Source organism: Vombatus ursinus, unplaced genomic scaffold, assembly GCF_900497805.2.
Source record: "Vombatus ursinus unplaced genomic scaffold, bare-nosed wombat genome assembly UNPS02014832.1, whole genome shotgun sequence".
NCBI lineage: Eukaryota > Metazoa > Chordata > Mammalia > Diprotodontia > Vombatidae > Vombatus > Vombatus ursinus.
In genome coordinates this window covers 12,961,751-12,979,613 of record NW_020954610.1, presented here as the reverse complement: position 1 = coordinate 12,979,613, position 17,863 = coordinate 12,961,751, and the positions used below count along the sequence as shown (strand labels likewise).

General features: G+C 35.6%; 1 protein-coding gene across 2 annotated transcripts in view; it reads left to right on the top strand.

Annotated features, from left to right (window-relative positions):
• LOC114025753 (testis-expressed protein 10-like) overlaps nt 1–17,863 on the top strand; it is a 65,231-nt gene that overhangs the window by 37,208 nt on the left and 10,160 nt on the right. For both annotated transcript variants that reach the window (XM_027839245.1, XM_027839244.1), the window contains exons 10-12: nt 3,747–3,835; nt 5,339–5,472; nt 17,487–17,567. In XM_027839245.1, the coding sequence (XP_027695046.1) occupies nt 3,747–3,835; nt 5,339–5,472; nt 17,487–17,567 (304 nt within the window). The remainder of the gene's footprint in view (nt 1–3,746; nt 3,836–5,338; nt 5,473–17,486; nt 17,568–17,863) is intronic.

The window sequence follows — 17,863 nt, the reverse complement described above, 5'->3', positions numbered from 1 at the left end:
AGGACTAGGGCTGAACTGAACTCCTCTCTCACTGTGGTCACAAGACTTTTCCTACTGATCTTTTAAGTTATCTTTGGTGTTTGTGGGTTGAGAGGTCTGGAAACCACCACAGCTCCCCTTGATTCAGTCCCCTGAGGCCTACTGCAGGTTCGCTGAGTCCCCGTCTTTGTGTGGCCCACTCTGAACTGCGCTCCTCACCCAGCCCAGCACAACTGACCTTTCCAATCAACTATCCAGGTTGTCTTGGGCTGGAAATTTGTTTCACTCTGTCTGTTTGTGGGTTCTGCTGCTCTAGAATTTGTTTAGAGCCATTTTTTATAGGTATTTGTAGGGTTTGGGGGAGAGCTCAAGCAAATCACTGCTTTTACTCCGCATCTTGGTTCTGCCCTAAGAATTTTGATACAAAGATTTTTATTCTCATTCAGCTTTTCTTATTCTCAGTATATTTTGTTTGTGCATCAGCTTTTCAGTTTTATGCAGTCAAATTGTCTACTTTGTCTGTTGTGATTACCTCTATCCTTTGCTGAGTTAATAATATGTCTACCCATAGCTGTGAAAGGTATATGATCTGCCTCTCTTCTAACTTTTTTATGGTATGATCCTTAATATTAAGGTTGTATATCCATTTTCAACTTACTGTTGGAATATGGCATACTAGTTTTCCCAGCAATTTTTGTTGAAAAGGAAATTTGCTTATTACATAAATTTGTAGTGGACTCAGCCAGCTCACTTCTATTATTTTTCTCAGCTTTGTTAAGCAACACACAAATAGGAGTGAAGGTTTGGATATTGAGAGTCATCCAAGGTTGGGACTCGATAGGACAAGAGTAGGTGATAGGTGAGGGTGTTCACTGTTCAGTCTCTTAGTCCTTCAAAGTTGATATGCAGTTTATATTAATACAGTTTTTTGTGAAATTTTGTTAAAATAACAAACTTCTGTGGCCTATTCTTATAGACTTATTATGAAGAGATTTTTACCAGCATATTAAAAAGAGAAGTTTGAGATTTGTTGTTTTGTATTACCATTTTACTTTGGGATTATTAGTGGCTTATTTATATTCTATTTCTGGTTAAGAATCTTGATAATAAAAATATTTTATACCTATAACATTAATAAAAACATACATGTATATGTGTGTGTATGTATTATATATGTGTGTGAAAATATTTATATGTGTGTGTGTATATATATTTATTTATATAATTATTCCTTAAAAGAGTGTTATATTCTTTGGGAGACTTGGGAAACTTCGTACAAATGTGAAATTTGTAAATGGAATAGATTTAATTTGTATTTGAATTCATCTTCCATGATAGGGCATAAAAATTAAATAATTTCTGTAGCCTTGCTGTAGCTTGAAAGGTTTTGATGACTTTCTGTGTGGTTTTCATTTTTAGTATATGGAGTATGATCCTTCAAACTTAACTATCAAGCTTTTTGGTTCCCAGGGGGAAAAAGAAAGATAAGCAGTAGTTGCTTAAGCAGTAGTCCACCTCTTACTTTGGCCTGCTTGCTACTTCACCCTCAGGTCACCATGAACTATGAACAGCTGAAAAAAAAAAAGGAAGGTAACTAGAGTTAAGCCTTTTTCTGTGTGTATATGACAGAAGCAAAAAAAAAATTAGAGTTAGTTTGAGTATGTGTTTGAAGAAATGTACAAAAAAAAGTTAACTAAGGTTAAAAAAGAATTAATTTTATTTAAAAAAAAATACTCTTCCACAGGTTAAAAGATGACTTTTTCTTTAAAAAAGAGCATTTTTATTATAACTTAAAATATTCTTTATAATTCAGTTCATTTGATAGTTTTATTTTGTAGGATATGGGAAAAATGCTAGACAGAATATGGGAAGCATTAGATCTGCCATTAACTAGCACTTTCAGAGTCATGTAATCTCCCTAAGACTTAATTTATTATATCTGCAAACCCTGTAAAATGAGGGGTTTGGACTGAATTCTCAAAAGGTGGCTTCCTACTATAGAATTACATTTCCTTTATGTTTTTAGAGACAGGTAAGGTTTTAACTTTCCATAAACTTAAGAAGATCTAGTGATTTGTCCCTTTTTCTCTGCATTGTGTTATATTTTTAGAGCTACCCAACCTATATGCTTTGAAATGGAAACTGATTGTGTCTTTGAGATGTTTTAAGACCAGAACTTGATGTCAGTTGAGTAGAAGAGCTTTTTTTTTTTTTTACTTCTAAAAAAATAAGCTATTAAAGGAACCTCAGTGAAGCTAATAACATTGGGCCCCTATTCCTACTGGGATTCACCTCTCCATCCTCTTTCCCCATCTGCTATATGTTGTAACTTGTAGTGTGTGTAATCACTACGTTAATACATGCACTAGGTGGTGTAGTGGTTAGAGCATCGTCCCTGGAGTCAGGAGGACCTGAGTTCAAATGCAGCCTCAGATACTTGACACTTACTAGTTGTGTGACCCTGGGCAAGTCACTTAACCCCGATTGCCTCACACCCCCCACCCCCAGGAAAAAAAAAAAGGTCAGTAGGAGCCGAGTGTTGTGTATGCAGGGCTGAGGAGTTTGGAATGGACTCCAGGAGCACAAGGGAGAGTTGAGGTCAAAGACCTGAGTTTTTTTCTTTTTTTTTCTTTTTTCTTTTTCTTTTTTTGAGGCAGCTAGGTGGCGCAATGGATAGAGCACCAGCCCTGGAGTCAGGAGGACCTGAATTCAAATCCGACCTCAGACACAGAACACTTACTAGCTCTGTGACTCTGGCCAAGTCACTTAACCCCAATTGCCTCGCCAAAAAACCAAAATAGAAGAAAACAAAAACATTTCTAGTAGTGTTAGAACCTTTATTCTTTGATACTTTGACCTTTTGCATATCTTAAATGTATATGTGTATGTGTGTGTGTGTATATATATATTATATATGTACATGTGCATATGTACATATACACACATAAATATATAATACAGAAAAAATAATAAAATACATTAAAAGTGCAGCTGACTCATCTTACAGATAAGGACACTGAGTCATAGACTAGCTGTATAACTGACCAAATTTCTTTATTGCTCTGGGCTCCCTTTTCATCATCTGTAAAATGATGAGATTGAACTGGATGATCTCTAAGATCCTTTCTAGATCTGAGGTTCTTAGATTCCATAAAGTGCCTAGTCCTCCTGGAGTCAGGAACATTCATCTTCATGAGGTCAGATCTGGCCTCAGACACTTACTTACTAGTAACCCTGGACAAGTTCACTTAACTTTGTTTGCCTCAGTTTCCTCATCTGTAAAATGAGCTGGAGAAGGAAATGGCAAACCACTCCATTATCTTTGCGAAGAAAATCCAAATGGGATCACACAGACTTGTACACAACTGAAACAATTGACTGAATGACAACTAATAAATTTTAATCTACTCTGCTTCCCAGCTTCTTTTGGAGTCATTGAGTTTGACTTCCTCTTATTACCCTTTTTTATTTATTTATTTTTTTTGTGGAGGGGACAGGAAGGTAGGAGGGGTAAGAGTGGAGAGAGGAAAATGTCATGTGTTTTTTTGTTCTGGACTGGGGAATTGGAAGACCTAAATTTGGGACAACTTGATTGGGATGCCGTGAACAAATTAATTAGCCTCTCTGAATCTATTTATTCATCCATAAAATAAGGATAATAATACTTTTAATTTACTCCACAGAGTTGTAAGGGAAGTATCTTATAAATTGTAAAGTGCTCTATAAATTGTTAAGTATTCTATAAATGTGAATTATTATTTTTGTAGATCTGCATTTTCTGGATGGAAACGCTCTCTGCGAACAAGTACAATGAATGATGTGGACTATTTCAGTTTCTTATTTTCAACCCTTACAGGTAATTCATACCAATCCTAGACCTCCTCCCTTCTCTTTCTTCCCTTGTTGCTATGTTAGGAAAAAGGAGAATGAGGATATTGCTGTGGGATCTCCTTTTTAAGATGTGCTGTGTTGGCATGTCATATTTCAGTATTTAAAGTTGTTATACTTTGGAATTCTCAGGTGATAAATGAATGAGAGGGCCCTTACATTTCAGTTGGCTTAATAATGCCATTCATTGTCTTTATCATTCCCTTTAAACTTTTACCAGGCTGAAGTGGTCTGCTTGTTTTACTTTAGAAAAGTTGAAGGAAATCCTTTAAAAGTACTGTTTGAATTGGATTTTTTTCCCCCTTATTGACTTTAATTTTTTATTTTAAACATGACTAAAAAGGCCATGTTAAAATGTATCAAGCTTTCAGTATCCCTTAGTATTCTACTCAGTTCTATTTGCCTTCACAGACCAAGGCAGTAGAACATATTTAGAAGGTATGTAGTATATAAGCACTATTTTAAAAAATAAACACAGAAGAAACTATCTACTTCAGGAGAAACACTGATGGATTATTATTGATCAGAGTTACATATTTAGCATCTAAAATGGGTTTTAAATGGTTTTTTTTTCCCCCCCAGGATTTTATATGAAATGAATATTTATTAGAAAAGAATCCTATTTGAAGAGTACCCTAGTTAGTGAGATTAGCAGCATTTATTTGGCTTTTAACTTCTTTCTCAGGGCTCTTAGAAGTTTGATTAGTAATGTGGAATCATGTAGCAGCAGAATGTAGTATAACTTGAATTTAGGAAATTAAAAATGGTAAAGTTATCTACAAATTATGAATTTTAACTTTATTATTTACACTGTGTCTTAGAGTGTACACTAGTAATATTTTAAATTAGGGTTATATCGCTTGCTTGCTTGCTTTGAAGAGCAATCACCATTTCTCTTCTAGTTTCCTTTTGCCACCTTTTACTGGAAATTGTGGCTTTCACCTTAGTTAACCACAATAAAACCCTGTGGTAAGCTCCTTACAATGCTAATGGAGTTCATCATGTTTTCCATGCACAAAAGTCTATGATGTTTAGTCATTGTTTACCTCCTGTTGCTGTTGTATTTCACTTTTCAATGTCCTAAAATGCTAGAACATAAAAGAATGGAATAATTCTGTTATTAAGAATTAAGAGTTAATATGGAATTTGTCTTCATTATTTCCTTCTCTATACTGTATAGAAGATTGTATCTTCTGTAAAGATAATGCCTTGAAATAGTCCTTGGTGATATGTAATGGAAAAATCTCTGAATCTAGAATTAGAATGCCTGGGTTTTCATCTGGACTTAGCTTACCACGTCTGTCACCTTAAATCATTTAACCAACCTTATGGTTCTCACTTTCCTATTTATGGGCCTCAGTTTCCTCATCTGTAAAATTACAAGACTGTATGAGATGATTTCTAAGGTGACCTCCAGTTCTAAATCCAATTATAGCATGATATTAGTTTTCATTAATTTTACTTTCTTTAGGGTTTTCAGCAAAGGAAATGTCATGGCTTCAAAGCATCCGAGGGAATCCTCATATCAGCCAAACACAGCTCTCACCAGTACTTCTCTACCTAACTGATTTGGATCAGTTTTTGCACCACTGGGATGTGACAGAGGTAATTTTGACATTAATTTCAAGTGATAGCCAGTGGTAATTATCTTAACAATTTAATGAAATTTGAACGTTTAGTGTATAAGGCACAGTTTAAGTTATGGTCCCTGCCCAAAAAGAGTTCACAGTGTAGTTTTGTAGATAACATAAGCATGTCAAAAATATAGTATGAAGAAATAACAGTTCAACTACTGAAACATATAAAATGAATTTTATTTGGTAAGTGAATGTCCAGATGATGGGTTAAAAAATTTAGAGATGATAACATTTGCAAAAATTCTGTTTGCTTTCAAAACAATTTATTATTATTTTTTTAAGCATTCGACAAATTTTTTTTTGAGTTCTGAATTCTCTTCCTCCCTCCCATCCTGCCCTGTCCATTGAGAAGGCAAAAATGTGGTCTCAGTTATACATGTGAAATCATGCAAAACATTTCTGTATTAGCTGTGTTGCCAAAAAACAAGAAAAATAAAGTGAAAGAATTATTGCAGAAAGCATTGTATACAAAAGCTCAAAGGTTTCAACTTGTTTTTCCCCCCCGTTTAATAGTATTTTATTTTTTCAAATTACATGTAAAGATAGTTTTAAACGTTCATTTTTAAAGATTTTGAATTCCAAGTTTTTCTCCCTCCCTCCCCTCCCCTCTCTTCCCCCTTCCCCAAGACAGCAATGAATCTGATATAGGTTATACATGTACAATTATGTTAAACTTATTTCCACATTAATCATGTGGTGAAAGAAGAATCAGAACAAAAGGGAAAAAATCACGAGAAAGAAAAAAAAAAGTGAAAATAGTATGCTTCGATCTGCATTCAGACTCCATACTTCTTTCTCTGGATGCGGATAGCATTTTCCATCATGAATCTTTTGGAATTGTCTTGGATCGTGGTATTGCTGAGAAGAGCTAAGTCTCTCATAGTTGATCATCATATGATGTTGCTGTTACTGTGCACAATGTATTCCTGGTTCTGCTCACTTCACTTAGCATCAGTTCACGTAAGTCTTTCCAGGTTTTTCTGAAATCTGTCTGCTCATCATTTCTTATAGCACGAGAATAGTATTCTATTACATTCGTATACCACAAAAGGCTGCAACGTATAAGGAGATCAGTTTGACTTTCTGAGAGTTTTATTAGTGAGAGAGAAGGCCGTAAAAGTAGCTAGGAGACAGCTTTTGGAATGCCTTGAATTCCAAGGCTGAAAAGTTTTATATTTTACTTGAAGCCTATTAAAGTGTTTTTTGGGCAGGGGAGAAATGAGAATGTGATATGATTAAAAAGTGTTTTAGGAGGACTAATCTAGTTGCAGTTGACTAAGTAGATTGGGAAAGGAAGAGATTGGAGGGAGTTTGAAGACCATTGTAGTTGGAAGGTACCTTAGAGATCCAGTCGTTTTCATGAACAAGAATCCCCTCGATGAAAAAAAAAATTCCCTCAATAGCATACATGGCAAGTGGAAGCCTTCTGGTGGAAGATCTCCAGTGAGGAAGAATACTATCTCCTGAGGTAGCCCATTCCTTTTTTGGATAGCTCTGATTTTTAGAGGCAAAAAAATTTCCTTTTATCAATTCTAAATTTATTCCTTTGCAGATTTCCCTCAGTCATTTCTAATTGTTTTCTTTGGAGCCAAGCAGAGCAGGCCTAAATTCATATGACAGTCCTTTAGATATTTGAAGACAATTGTCTCTCCCCTGCCAAATCTTCAGACTAAACATTCTCAGTTTCTTTAACCACTCCTCATACGATGTGAACTCAAGGATTTTCACTATCATGGTAGTCTTCAGTTTATCAGTGTCCTTCCTCAGATATTGTGCTCAGTATCGAACAAAGTTCTTGAAGTATTGCATGACTAGGACTGTCATTTCCTACGTCAGGATACTCTGATTCTCTTCATTCACCCTAAGATCACATTAGCTTTTTTCGCTACAGTATTAGCCTGTTGACTCATTGAACTTACAGTTTGCTGAAAACCTTCAGGTATTTTTCACATGAAGTGCTTTCTAGTCACACCTTCCTCTGTTTTATTGTGAAGTTGTTTTTAACCCAAATGTTATACTTTAACATTAAATTTAACATGAGATTTAGCCCAATAGTCTTGTTTGTCAGCATGTTCCTAGTTCCTTATTCTACTGTCTACTTTGTGACATCTAGAGATTTGATAAGCATGCCATCTCTGCATTTATGTAAGCCTCCAGTATAAATGGGCATAGGGCTAGCCAAGGGCTAGCTAACTCTCTTAGAGACCTCCTTCCAACCTGAGACTGACTTATTCATGGCTATTCTAGGTAGCCAAGTCTGAATCTACCTAATTATGGTATTGTATAGTCTACATCCCTCCATCTGTTCTACGTGAATAACATGAGGAACTTCTTTTTCTCCAGCTTATGTGTAGTGTGTCCCTGATTTGCCAATCTAGTAATCTTGTTCACCCCCCCGGCCCCCCAAAAAATGAGTTTACTCTTACTTGACCTGTTCTTGAGGAAAAGGTTAGCTTTTTTTTTTTTTTTTTTTTTGGTGAGGCAATTGGGGTTAAATGACTTGCCCAGAGTTACACAGCAAGCGCGTGTTAGGTGTCTGAGGCTGAATTTGAACTCAGGTCCTCCTGATTCTAAGGCCAGTGCTTTATCCGCTGCACCACCTAGTTGCCCCTACCTTTTCCTTTTCTAAATAGTCACTAATCATTCCTTTGGTAATATATCCTAGAATTTTGTTCAGGAATTAAAGTCAGTTCACTGGCTGGATATTTACAAGCTTCATTCTGGTTTTGTTTTTTAAAATAGGGATGGCATTTTCCTTTATTCATTTCTTTTCTAGTTCTCCACATCAAAGATAACTGACATTGTCATATCTGCTACTTCTTTTGGTGCCTGGATTTGTACTTCATTTGGGCCTTGGTGGACTAGCATCACCAAGGGACAGCTCTGTCTTTTCCTACTGGCTCTTTATCTTTCTTTCAGCATTCAACATGCATTTACTTTGAGTCAGGCACACTATTTAGACAGTTGGTATAAAAAGACAAAAGCAAAACAGTCTCTGTCCTCAGACACCATACTTACATTTTTACATTCTTTGGGTCATTTGGGGAGAAACAACATATACACCGAAAAACAAGTATTAAATATATACAAAGTAATTCGAGTGTGCTCTAGAGGTCAGAATAGGGCTTGTGGGAAGGTAGTACTTGAGGTGAGCCTTGATTGAAGATAGGGATTCTACAAGACCCAGATGGGGCTACATTCTGGTTAACAGGTCAGTTGTGTAAAATTTATTTCTTAAAACTGTGAAACTGGGGTACAATGGATCCCTGAATGTCAACGAATAATATAATGGAATATTTATACAGATAGTTATAGAGCTAAAGGAGTTACGTTAGGAACGGGAAACAAACAGATTTTAATGTCAGGCTTGGAGAGAGTGAAGGAAGGGTCTTTTCAAGGACACATTCAGCCCTTAGCTGAAGAGAAAAGGGTTTAGACATGTGATGGTGTAATGCAGCTGTTTGCATAAGATAAGAACATATAGACTCCCTGATTGAGCGAGAGAATTCCTGTCATGTAGATAAGAATCAAGAAGGGGAGAATCTGGATCTTGAGTGTCTTAAATGAGTTCTTCCAGTTTTGCAGGTTTGTACCCAACATTATATTTCTTTTTCTTCCGCCTAAGACAGGTCACATAGACTCTTATTTTTTCTAACACAAGAAAAGCTTTTTGTGTATTGAGTTAGACTGTGGTCAGCGTTTAGAATGTAAAGCAGTAACAATAAAAAGAAGGCAGATTTTTAGGCACAGGTAAAGAATTTTTTTCCATTATGGGGAAGATGAAGCAGAGTCAGGTAGCCTGTGTAGAGACACTGAGAAAAGAGATAGAATGTTGTGAATGGTTAGCATCAGGCGTGCCCATTTGACCAGAAGGTTTTGTGTCTTCATTCATTCAACTTGCAGGTTGGAGTGTAATTGAAATCTATTTTGGTTCCAAAGATGTTAAGTGTCTACTGTGTGCAAGATGTGCTAGGTGCTGAGAATTGAAAGACAAAACCAAAAAAGATGCTGCCATTTAGAAGCTTATCTTCTGTAAGGGGGATTTGTATGTCCACAGAAGCAACATAGTATTTAGTCAGCAAATATTAAAGACTGAGATACAAGAAAAAGTAAAAATCCCTTCCCTCAAAGAGTTCACAATCTAATGGGGAGACAACACACAAACTACTGTGCACAAACAAGATAACGGGATAAAATGACTCTAATTTTTTATTTGATTCATGTTTTTCATGTGTATGTGTGTAATTTTTTTTCTGCGTGTGTAAGGCAGAACTTAAATGCTAAAAAAAGAGCATTTTCATACATAGAGCAAAACACAAAAAAAGAATCAGTAGAAGAAAGCTACTAAAATTAAGGGGGATTGGGAAAGACTTCATGTAGAAGTTGGAATTTCACTTAAGACTTGAAAAAAACCATGAAAGTCAGGAAGTGGAGATGAGAAGGAGAGCGTTTAATTCATGTAATACAGCCAGTGAAAATGCTGTGGGTCAGGAGGTGGAGCATCTTGTTTGAGGACCAGCAAGGAGGCCAGTGTCACCGAATTGGTCTCTAGATAATTCCTAATTTTCTTTCTCACTCAGAATTGATTGTCTTTATGTCTTGAGAGTTTGATTTTTGAGCTTCTCTTCTTTCCTGGGCTTTCTTCTCCTGTACAATTTTAGTTCAGTAAACTCTCTTCATTCTTCAGAACCCTTTGAAATTTACTCTAGGATACATGCTAGACTTTGGTCTGGCTTTTATTCTCTTGTGTATTACAGATTTTTAAAATCACTTTCCCTCAATATTCCCATAATTTCCATCCCATCAACCAGTGTTTCCTTGTTAAGAATAAGATGTAGAATGGAATTTCCTCTTGTTGAATTACTAACTGCTCTCTTTCGGAGAGAAAGAGAGCTCTAGAATATATATTTAAATAATTGAAGTCCTCCATTATGCATTTGGTTTGCTTCTAAGGATGAAATGAATAAAAGTCTTGAACTGCAGGTGCTGGTATGAGGAATGGATAGGAAGAATTTCAAGAGATTTTTCAAGACACTTCAATAATTGACAGGACATAGTGATTAGGCATTAGTAGTGAGAGACAGGTAAGAGTTCACTCCTATTCTTGTAATTTATCCACCATTCTCACATCCACTATGGCCCTTCTCCTGGCAAATGACAATCCCTCTCCTTGACCTTTATCCCATTCTGTTCTGGCTCCTCTGGGACATTGTTTCTATCAGCTAGCCTGCTGCTTGGTGGTGTCCCCCCCCCCCCCCCCCCAATCAATCCCTCTCTGCTTATTCACTGGCTCTTTTAATGCTGTTCACAGACTTATCAAGGACTTTGCCATACTTAAAATCCCTTCAATTTACTCTTCCATTAATTCAAGCTATTATCTTACATCTCAGAAATCAGAATAAAAATCTCAGACTAATTCAGTCCTGAAATAGGAGTTTCTCATAGACATATAGATGACTCTTAGGGTCATCTATACTCATTGACTCCTTTTCCTCAAAGTTGTTTTTTCTTTATAGTTTTGTTGTAACTGTTTAAATTATTTTGTAAGTTCTGCTTACTTTATCTGTATCAATTCATATTCAGAAACCATCCCTTTCTTCATGTCTTATAGTGCTATATTAAAGGAGACAGAGCAGGAACTTTCATTCTAATCAGGGTAAATGACACAGAACGTAGTTGGAAATATAGCTGGAGATCAGAAGGGTACCTGTGACTTGGAAATGGCCACAAAATGCTGCTTTGAATACTTTTCTTAATAGCATCTGGGTTCTTTTCATTTTTCTTTTATATCTTTAGGGTATAGTCCTAGTAGTGGTATTGCTGTTTAAAGACTTTTTGAACATGGTTCCAGATTGCTTTTGTTGGTGTTCCACCAGCAGTCTACCTCTGTTCTGTTTTCTTTTCAGCCTTTCCAACATTTGTCATTTTCCTTTTTTATCATCTTTGCCAATGTGATTATTATTATCAACAAGCATTTATTAAAAAGATTGCAGTGTACCAGGAAATGTACTAAGCTTTAGACATATAAAGAAAATGAAAAGAACAAAATAAAACACGCTCTTTGCCCTCAAGGAATTCACATTATAAATGGGTATGAGTTGAAACCAAAGTTTGTTTGAATTTTTATTTTTCTGATTTTTTATTTGGTTCATGTTTTTCACGTGTATATGTGTAATTTTTGTGTGTATAAGGCAGAACTTAAGTGCTAAAAAAGAGCATTTTCATATATACAGCATAACACAAAAATAATTTTTTTTGACAGGCAATCGGGGTTAAGTCAAAAATAATTCTTTGAGAAACCTTCAAGCTCTATTTCATAACTCTTGCTTTAAAAAAAAAAGTACATAAATTCTGCCAGTTAATTTCAAAATTGCTGTACTTATTTGTGCTTTCTTCTTTTGAATTCCTTACGTTCCCTTCTGCATTAAAAAAAAACAGCAACAACAACAAAACATTCAGTGGCTGTTGGTGGGGGCATTACTATTGCAAACCCATTTTCCCATCATCCCCTTTATAAATTAAAAGAACGAAGGACTAAAACCCTGGTAACAAATAAGCGTAATCAAGCAAAACTAATCTGCCATTATGGATGAATAATTCTGTCCAAAAATGTATGTTTCATTCTGTACATTGTGTCCCTAACTTCTCTCTTAAGTAATATGTCTCATCATAGATCCTCTGGATACATTGTATTCATTGTATTCATCAGTCTTCTTGAGTGTTTCAAAGTTAAATTTCTTCATAAAGTTGCTTTCCTTGTGTAAATTGCTACCCTCATTTGGCTCACTTCATTCTGCGTTAGTTCGTACTATCCAGGATTCTCTGAAATTGTCTATTTTGTTGTTTCTTACAGTATAATAATATTTTTATTACATTAACATACACAGTTTGCTTATATATTCTGCAGTTGTTGAAGAGGAAATCTAAGGCATTCCCTTAGAGTTAATTAGAAGTATTAAACTAGTGGGGGAGAAGTGTGTGGGACCACCATATGTAAATGAGAATGTTTAACAAAATAAGTAAAAATACAGTATAACATTATTAATTTGAGGTTTTCTAAGTCAATATGTGGCCTGCAGGGAAATAACCCTTTCTGTTTGAGTTTGACACTCTAGCCTTAAGTTCTTTTCTCTTCTTTTCCTTCCATTTAATCCACCCTTCAGGATTAGGAAGTTTGTTTATTTTGTGACTTTTCCTTTCCTGGTGATATCCTTCTCTTACTTCCTCCCCTTCCCCATCCCTGCTTGTTTCTATGTTGAGTTTGATACACAGACTGCTTACGTGTTTAACTCTCCCTTGTCTCTTTCAGATGAGTTATCTGATGCCCACTCCCCTCACCTGTTCTCCCATGTATATGTACTTTTCTGTTCACCCCAGTTATGTGAAATAGCAAGTTATACCAACTTTTCTGGTCTTGTCTACATTACTCTATTCCTTTTACTCTCCTTTCTTTTTCCCTCTCTTAAAATACTCAAAACTGAACCAGTTTACCCTTAAGATCCTTTAATTATTGAACTCTACTAATTCTTCTGAAGTCATTAAAATTCTGAAGAGATCCTTGTTTCTTTTCCCCTTATTAGAATTTTAGCAATTCATTGTCTTCTGGCTCAAATAAATTTACCTTGGGTTTCTCTGGTTCTTGTGTTTTTACTTCATAATTCCCACTTAGCAATGGTCTTTTCATCAGAAATGCTTGGAAGTCCTCAATTCCATTAAATATCTATTTTTTTTCCCCTTCAGGTTTATATACAACTTTGTAGGGCAAATTATTCTTGGTTATAAGTATGTCTTTTGTATTTGTATTATAAAATCTCTAATTTATAGTATGAGTTCCTGGGTCATGTGTAATCTATCCTAAGTATAGTTCCTTAGTATTTGAACTGCTTCTTGATGAATGCTTGCAATAGTTTTTTTCTTTTTTAAAAATGAATTTTTATTGATATCTTTTTTAACATCTCCAGATTTTCTCCCAATATGCATCCCTTTTCCTCCACCCCTAGAAGGCTCTTCCATATCACAAATATTTTTGTTTTAAAGAAAAAGAAGCAGAGGAAAAAGGGAAAAAATCAGCAAAATTGATCATTGCATTGAAAAAGTCTGAAAAAATATGCAGTATTATACACCTGTGTATATCCTACCTCTTCAAAGAGTGGGGCAAGGATATCTTCTCAAATTTTTTCTTTGAGGGGCAGCTAGGTGGCGCATTGGATAGACCATTGGCCCTGGAGTCAGGAGGACCTGAATTCAAATCCAGCCTCAGACCAAACACTTGACACTTACTAGCTGTGTGACCCTGGGCAAGTCACTTAACCCCAATTGCCTTAAAAAAAATTTCTTTGGAGACATTCTTTTCAGCTTTGCAATATTCACTTTTGATTATTTTGTGGTGATTCTCTTAATTTACATTGTTGAAATATATATTATTTTCTTGGCTCTGCTTATTTCACTTTGCATCAGTTCATGTTGATCTTCCCATGCTTCTCTGTATACATCATATTCATCCTTTCTTACAGTACAGTAATATTGGATTACATTTATGTACTGCAATTTGTTCAGTCATTCCCCATTCCAGTGGTCATCTATTTTGCGCATACTTCTTTCCTGGTGTTATTTCTTTCATGCAGGAGCTCTTCATTTTGTCAGAAATTCCGTGGGACTTTTGAGTTTTCTTTCAGGAGGTAATTAATGGATTCTATCTTTGCTCTGTCGTTTTAATAGATCGGGGCAATTTTCATTTATGACTTCTTGAAATATATTTCAGTTTGTTTTAAAAAAATCATTCAACAAGTCTAGTGATTCTTAAATGACCTCTCCTTGACTTGTTTGCCAGGATGTATGTATGTTTGTTTGTTTTACATCAGGTATCTTAGGTTTTCTTCAATTCTTTTCAATATTTTGATTTTGTTGTAATATTTTTTGTGGTCTCATGAAGTTATTTATTTTTTAATGCTGCCTTTTAGTTTTTAGGAGTTCCATTTCTTGGGTAAGGTTCACCATTTTTTCTTGTAAGTTAGTGATTTTCTTTCCTTGAGCTTTTATTTCATTTTTAATCTCTTTGTTTTTTTCTAGGTATTCATGTAGTTCTTATAGAAAATCCATTTTTTTCTGTTGAAACTGTACTTAGACTTGTTACAAAATTACTTACTTATTTTGGAGCACCTTCAGATTTATGATAGTTTTTGATACTCATTGATATTTTATTTGATTTACTTATCTTTATTTCTTGAATAAGAACTTTTGGGTGGGATGGCCTGCCTTTTGTGATTTTCTATATCTATTTTTTTCCCAATTAATTAGACTTAAAATTGAAAATAATAGATCAAATCACCAGATTCCATCATGATATCAAAAATATTAAGAGAGAAATAAAGAGGTTTTTGTTCAAAATGATCCACTTGTGAATGATACGGCTCTTTAAAATGGAAATTGACCATCTTCTCATTTCTTTTCCACTTTCCTCTCCTATTTTTTCCCGTCTCCCTATCTCTACCTTATCCACATATCTCTTTGTGACTCATCCATATCTGTTTAGCTCCATGTTATGTTCAAGTCATAGAATTCTTTTCATGGAATAGAACTTTAAAGTATTATAGTCCGGGGAGCTGTGCTATTGGAGTCTTACTCATTATTCCTAGCTATTGATCTTCCACTTTTCTTAACAACATTCAAGTTGGTAGAGTGCTGGGGCTACAGTTTGAAACCTGTCTCTCCAATAGTTTTTTCACTTATTTTGTTTTTCCTAAAGAAGCACTGGAACCAACAGCTTTACCTAATAGTGTTCTCTCTCCAGATGTAGTGTTTTCCCCTCTCCATGTCGGGGAACTATTTTGCTCAATTCCATTGTTTTTCTCACAAAGTAGAAAATATATAACCCTATATATGAATAAGCAACTCAGTTATATGGTAGTTTGAGGATAAATCTACATGAAAAGCTGGGTTTTAATTGCATTATCCACTCTTGGTCTGGAAAATGGGTAATGAAATATGTTTGCTTTCTCTTGTCAGGAAAATGACATTAAGGGCAAAATGTTGCATATGCTGTCAGTTTCAGTTATTTTTGCTTAATTGATTTCCTTTTTTAGAATTTAGTGCTTGGGGTGGGAAAGGGATATATCTAGAAATCACAGTGGTATAAATGAATGAATGAAAAAAAATTTATTAAAGTGCTTACTGTGTATGAAGCACTGGGGATATACCTAGGACATGCAAGACAGTCTGTGTTCTTAAGGGACTTGTTCTTTTTGGGGGAGATAAGAGAAATGAAAGTTTAGTTGCAGGGCTGATGGAGAAGCCCAGGAGTCCTAAGGGTACAGCAGTGAGTTGGATGGCAAAGCCTCATGTGACAGTTACTTGGGTTATATAAATTGATCAGATGACAGGGAGGGGAGAGGACTACAGGGTGTAGGGGCCAGACCTTATCATCATAAGGCCTAGGTCCTCTGTCATCAGATGGAATAGAATTCTCTTACCATGATTCCCATGTCATCAAAGTCCTGTGAATAATCAAGCACCCAGGTGAAAGAGTAAGAAAAAGGAAGAGATGGTGTTTCTAGTAGTGGTGGGGAAATCTCACAGGGGTTATTCAGATGACATGAAGGGGAAAAGGAAGTGGAAAGGCAGGGGCAGGAAAGTGCCCCTGGTAGTGGTAAAAAACAAAACCTAAGGTCATCGGTAATACTTACTCATACACATACCTACTCATTAATGCATTTATGGGGTCTTTTCCTTAAATTTCATTGATGCCTTTGTTATTTATATCACAGTCATTTTCTTAAAGACAAAGTTTATTTGTTTCACTTAGCAAAAATCACCTTCCCACCCCATTCTCCTCTCCAGTTGAGAACAAAAGAAAGTCAAAACCCATTTCAAACATATTTTGTAAATCAAGATCAATTTCTGCATTGCCCATACTCTCAAAAATATTTCTCATTCTATATTATTCTTCACTTCTCTATGAGGAGATGGGTAGCATGTTTCATCATTAGTTCTGTGGAATTGTGTTTGGTCATGACATTGATAATAGTTTCTAATTTCTTACTTCTTTGAAGTTGTTGGCCTTTACTATATTATTGTCATTGTTTAAATTGTTTTCCTGGTTCTTTTCATTTCACTCTGCATCTCCATCAGTTCAAACAAATCGTCCCAGGTTTTTTTTGCATTCATTTCCGAAATATGGCCCCTGATTACCCCTATCCCAGAAAAGTGATAATTCAGTTACTTTCTTGCTTCATTTCAGATTGCTTTCCAGAAGTACTGAACCAATTTATGGCTCTGTCAACAATATTTTATTGGGCCTCTCTTTCATCACCACTCCAACACTATTTGTTTTTTATTACCTTTTCTTCCTTCATTGATATGGGGTGAAATTTGAGTTATTTTAGTTTGCATGTACCCAGAAATTTTTTTCTTTTTGGTGTGGTCATTGATAATATTCAGGTCTTTTGAAAATTGTTACACTTTTGGCATTAATATATACATACAGTACTACATTAGTCTGGATATTGGCTCTATTCCTAAAATAAGATGCCTTTGAAAGGGGGAAAAATGTTGTTTAGACTGGGAAAAATTGCTCCCCACTGCTACTTTGTTTCAGAAACTATATTTAAATCCCCACACTCATAGGCTTTTTGGAGCTGAGGATAAGGCTTTCACCCAATACCTTGTCTTTTCCACTCTGTGACCTTGAACTCATGCATCATAGCAGCAGTTCTTGGCAGGTGGGATTCCTGGAGATTCCCTCAGTTCTGAGCCTAGCATCTTGTTTCTTACTTCCAGGGCTCCAAAGAAAGAAGGAGCAGTTGGTAGGCTTTGTATTGAGATCCCTGTGGAGCTCAGGACAGGTATCTGGGCAGGTGGACTGTTGTCAGATTTTGGGGAAAGGTGTGGTTTTTGATTGGACCAATACAAAGAAATCTTGCCTGTTGAATTTCAGTTTTCATTGTGAAAACATTGATTAATTACAGTTTTCTTTTATTCTGACAGGCAGTGTGTCACAACTTATCCATTATTCCTGCTCGAAGTCAGTGTTTGGATGTCCTGCAAAGTGCCATCAGTAAGCATATGGTAAGTATACTTTTTACTACCTGTTATATTCAGATTGAATTTTTTTAAGTGCTGTGGGTGGTGTCATGATACACAAGGGACATTAAACTTTCTTTAGGGAATGGTAGGGTTAATATATTGCACCTTGGTTCTTCTTGGGGATCTGTTGTAAGGGACCTTTCATTCACTATGTGATATGAAAAAATCATCCAGACTAGAAGTCAGAAGATTTGACTTCAGGGAAGCTCAGCTCTGCTACTTCTTAACTGTCTAACCTTAGGCAAGACAGTTAACACCCTTGTGCCTCGATTTGCTTA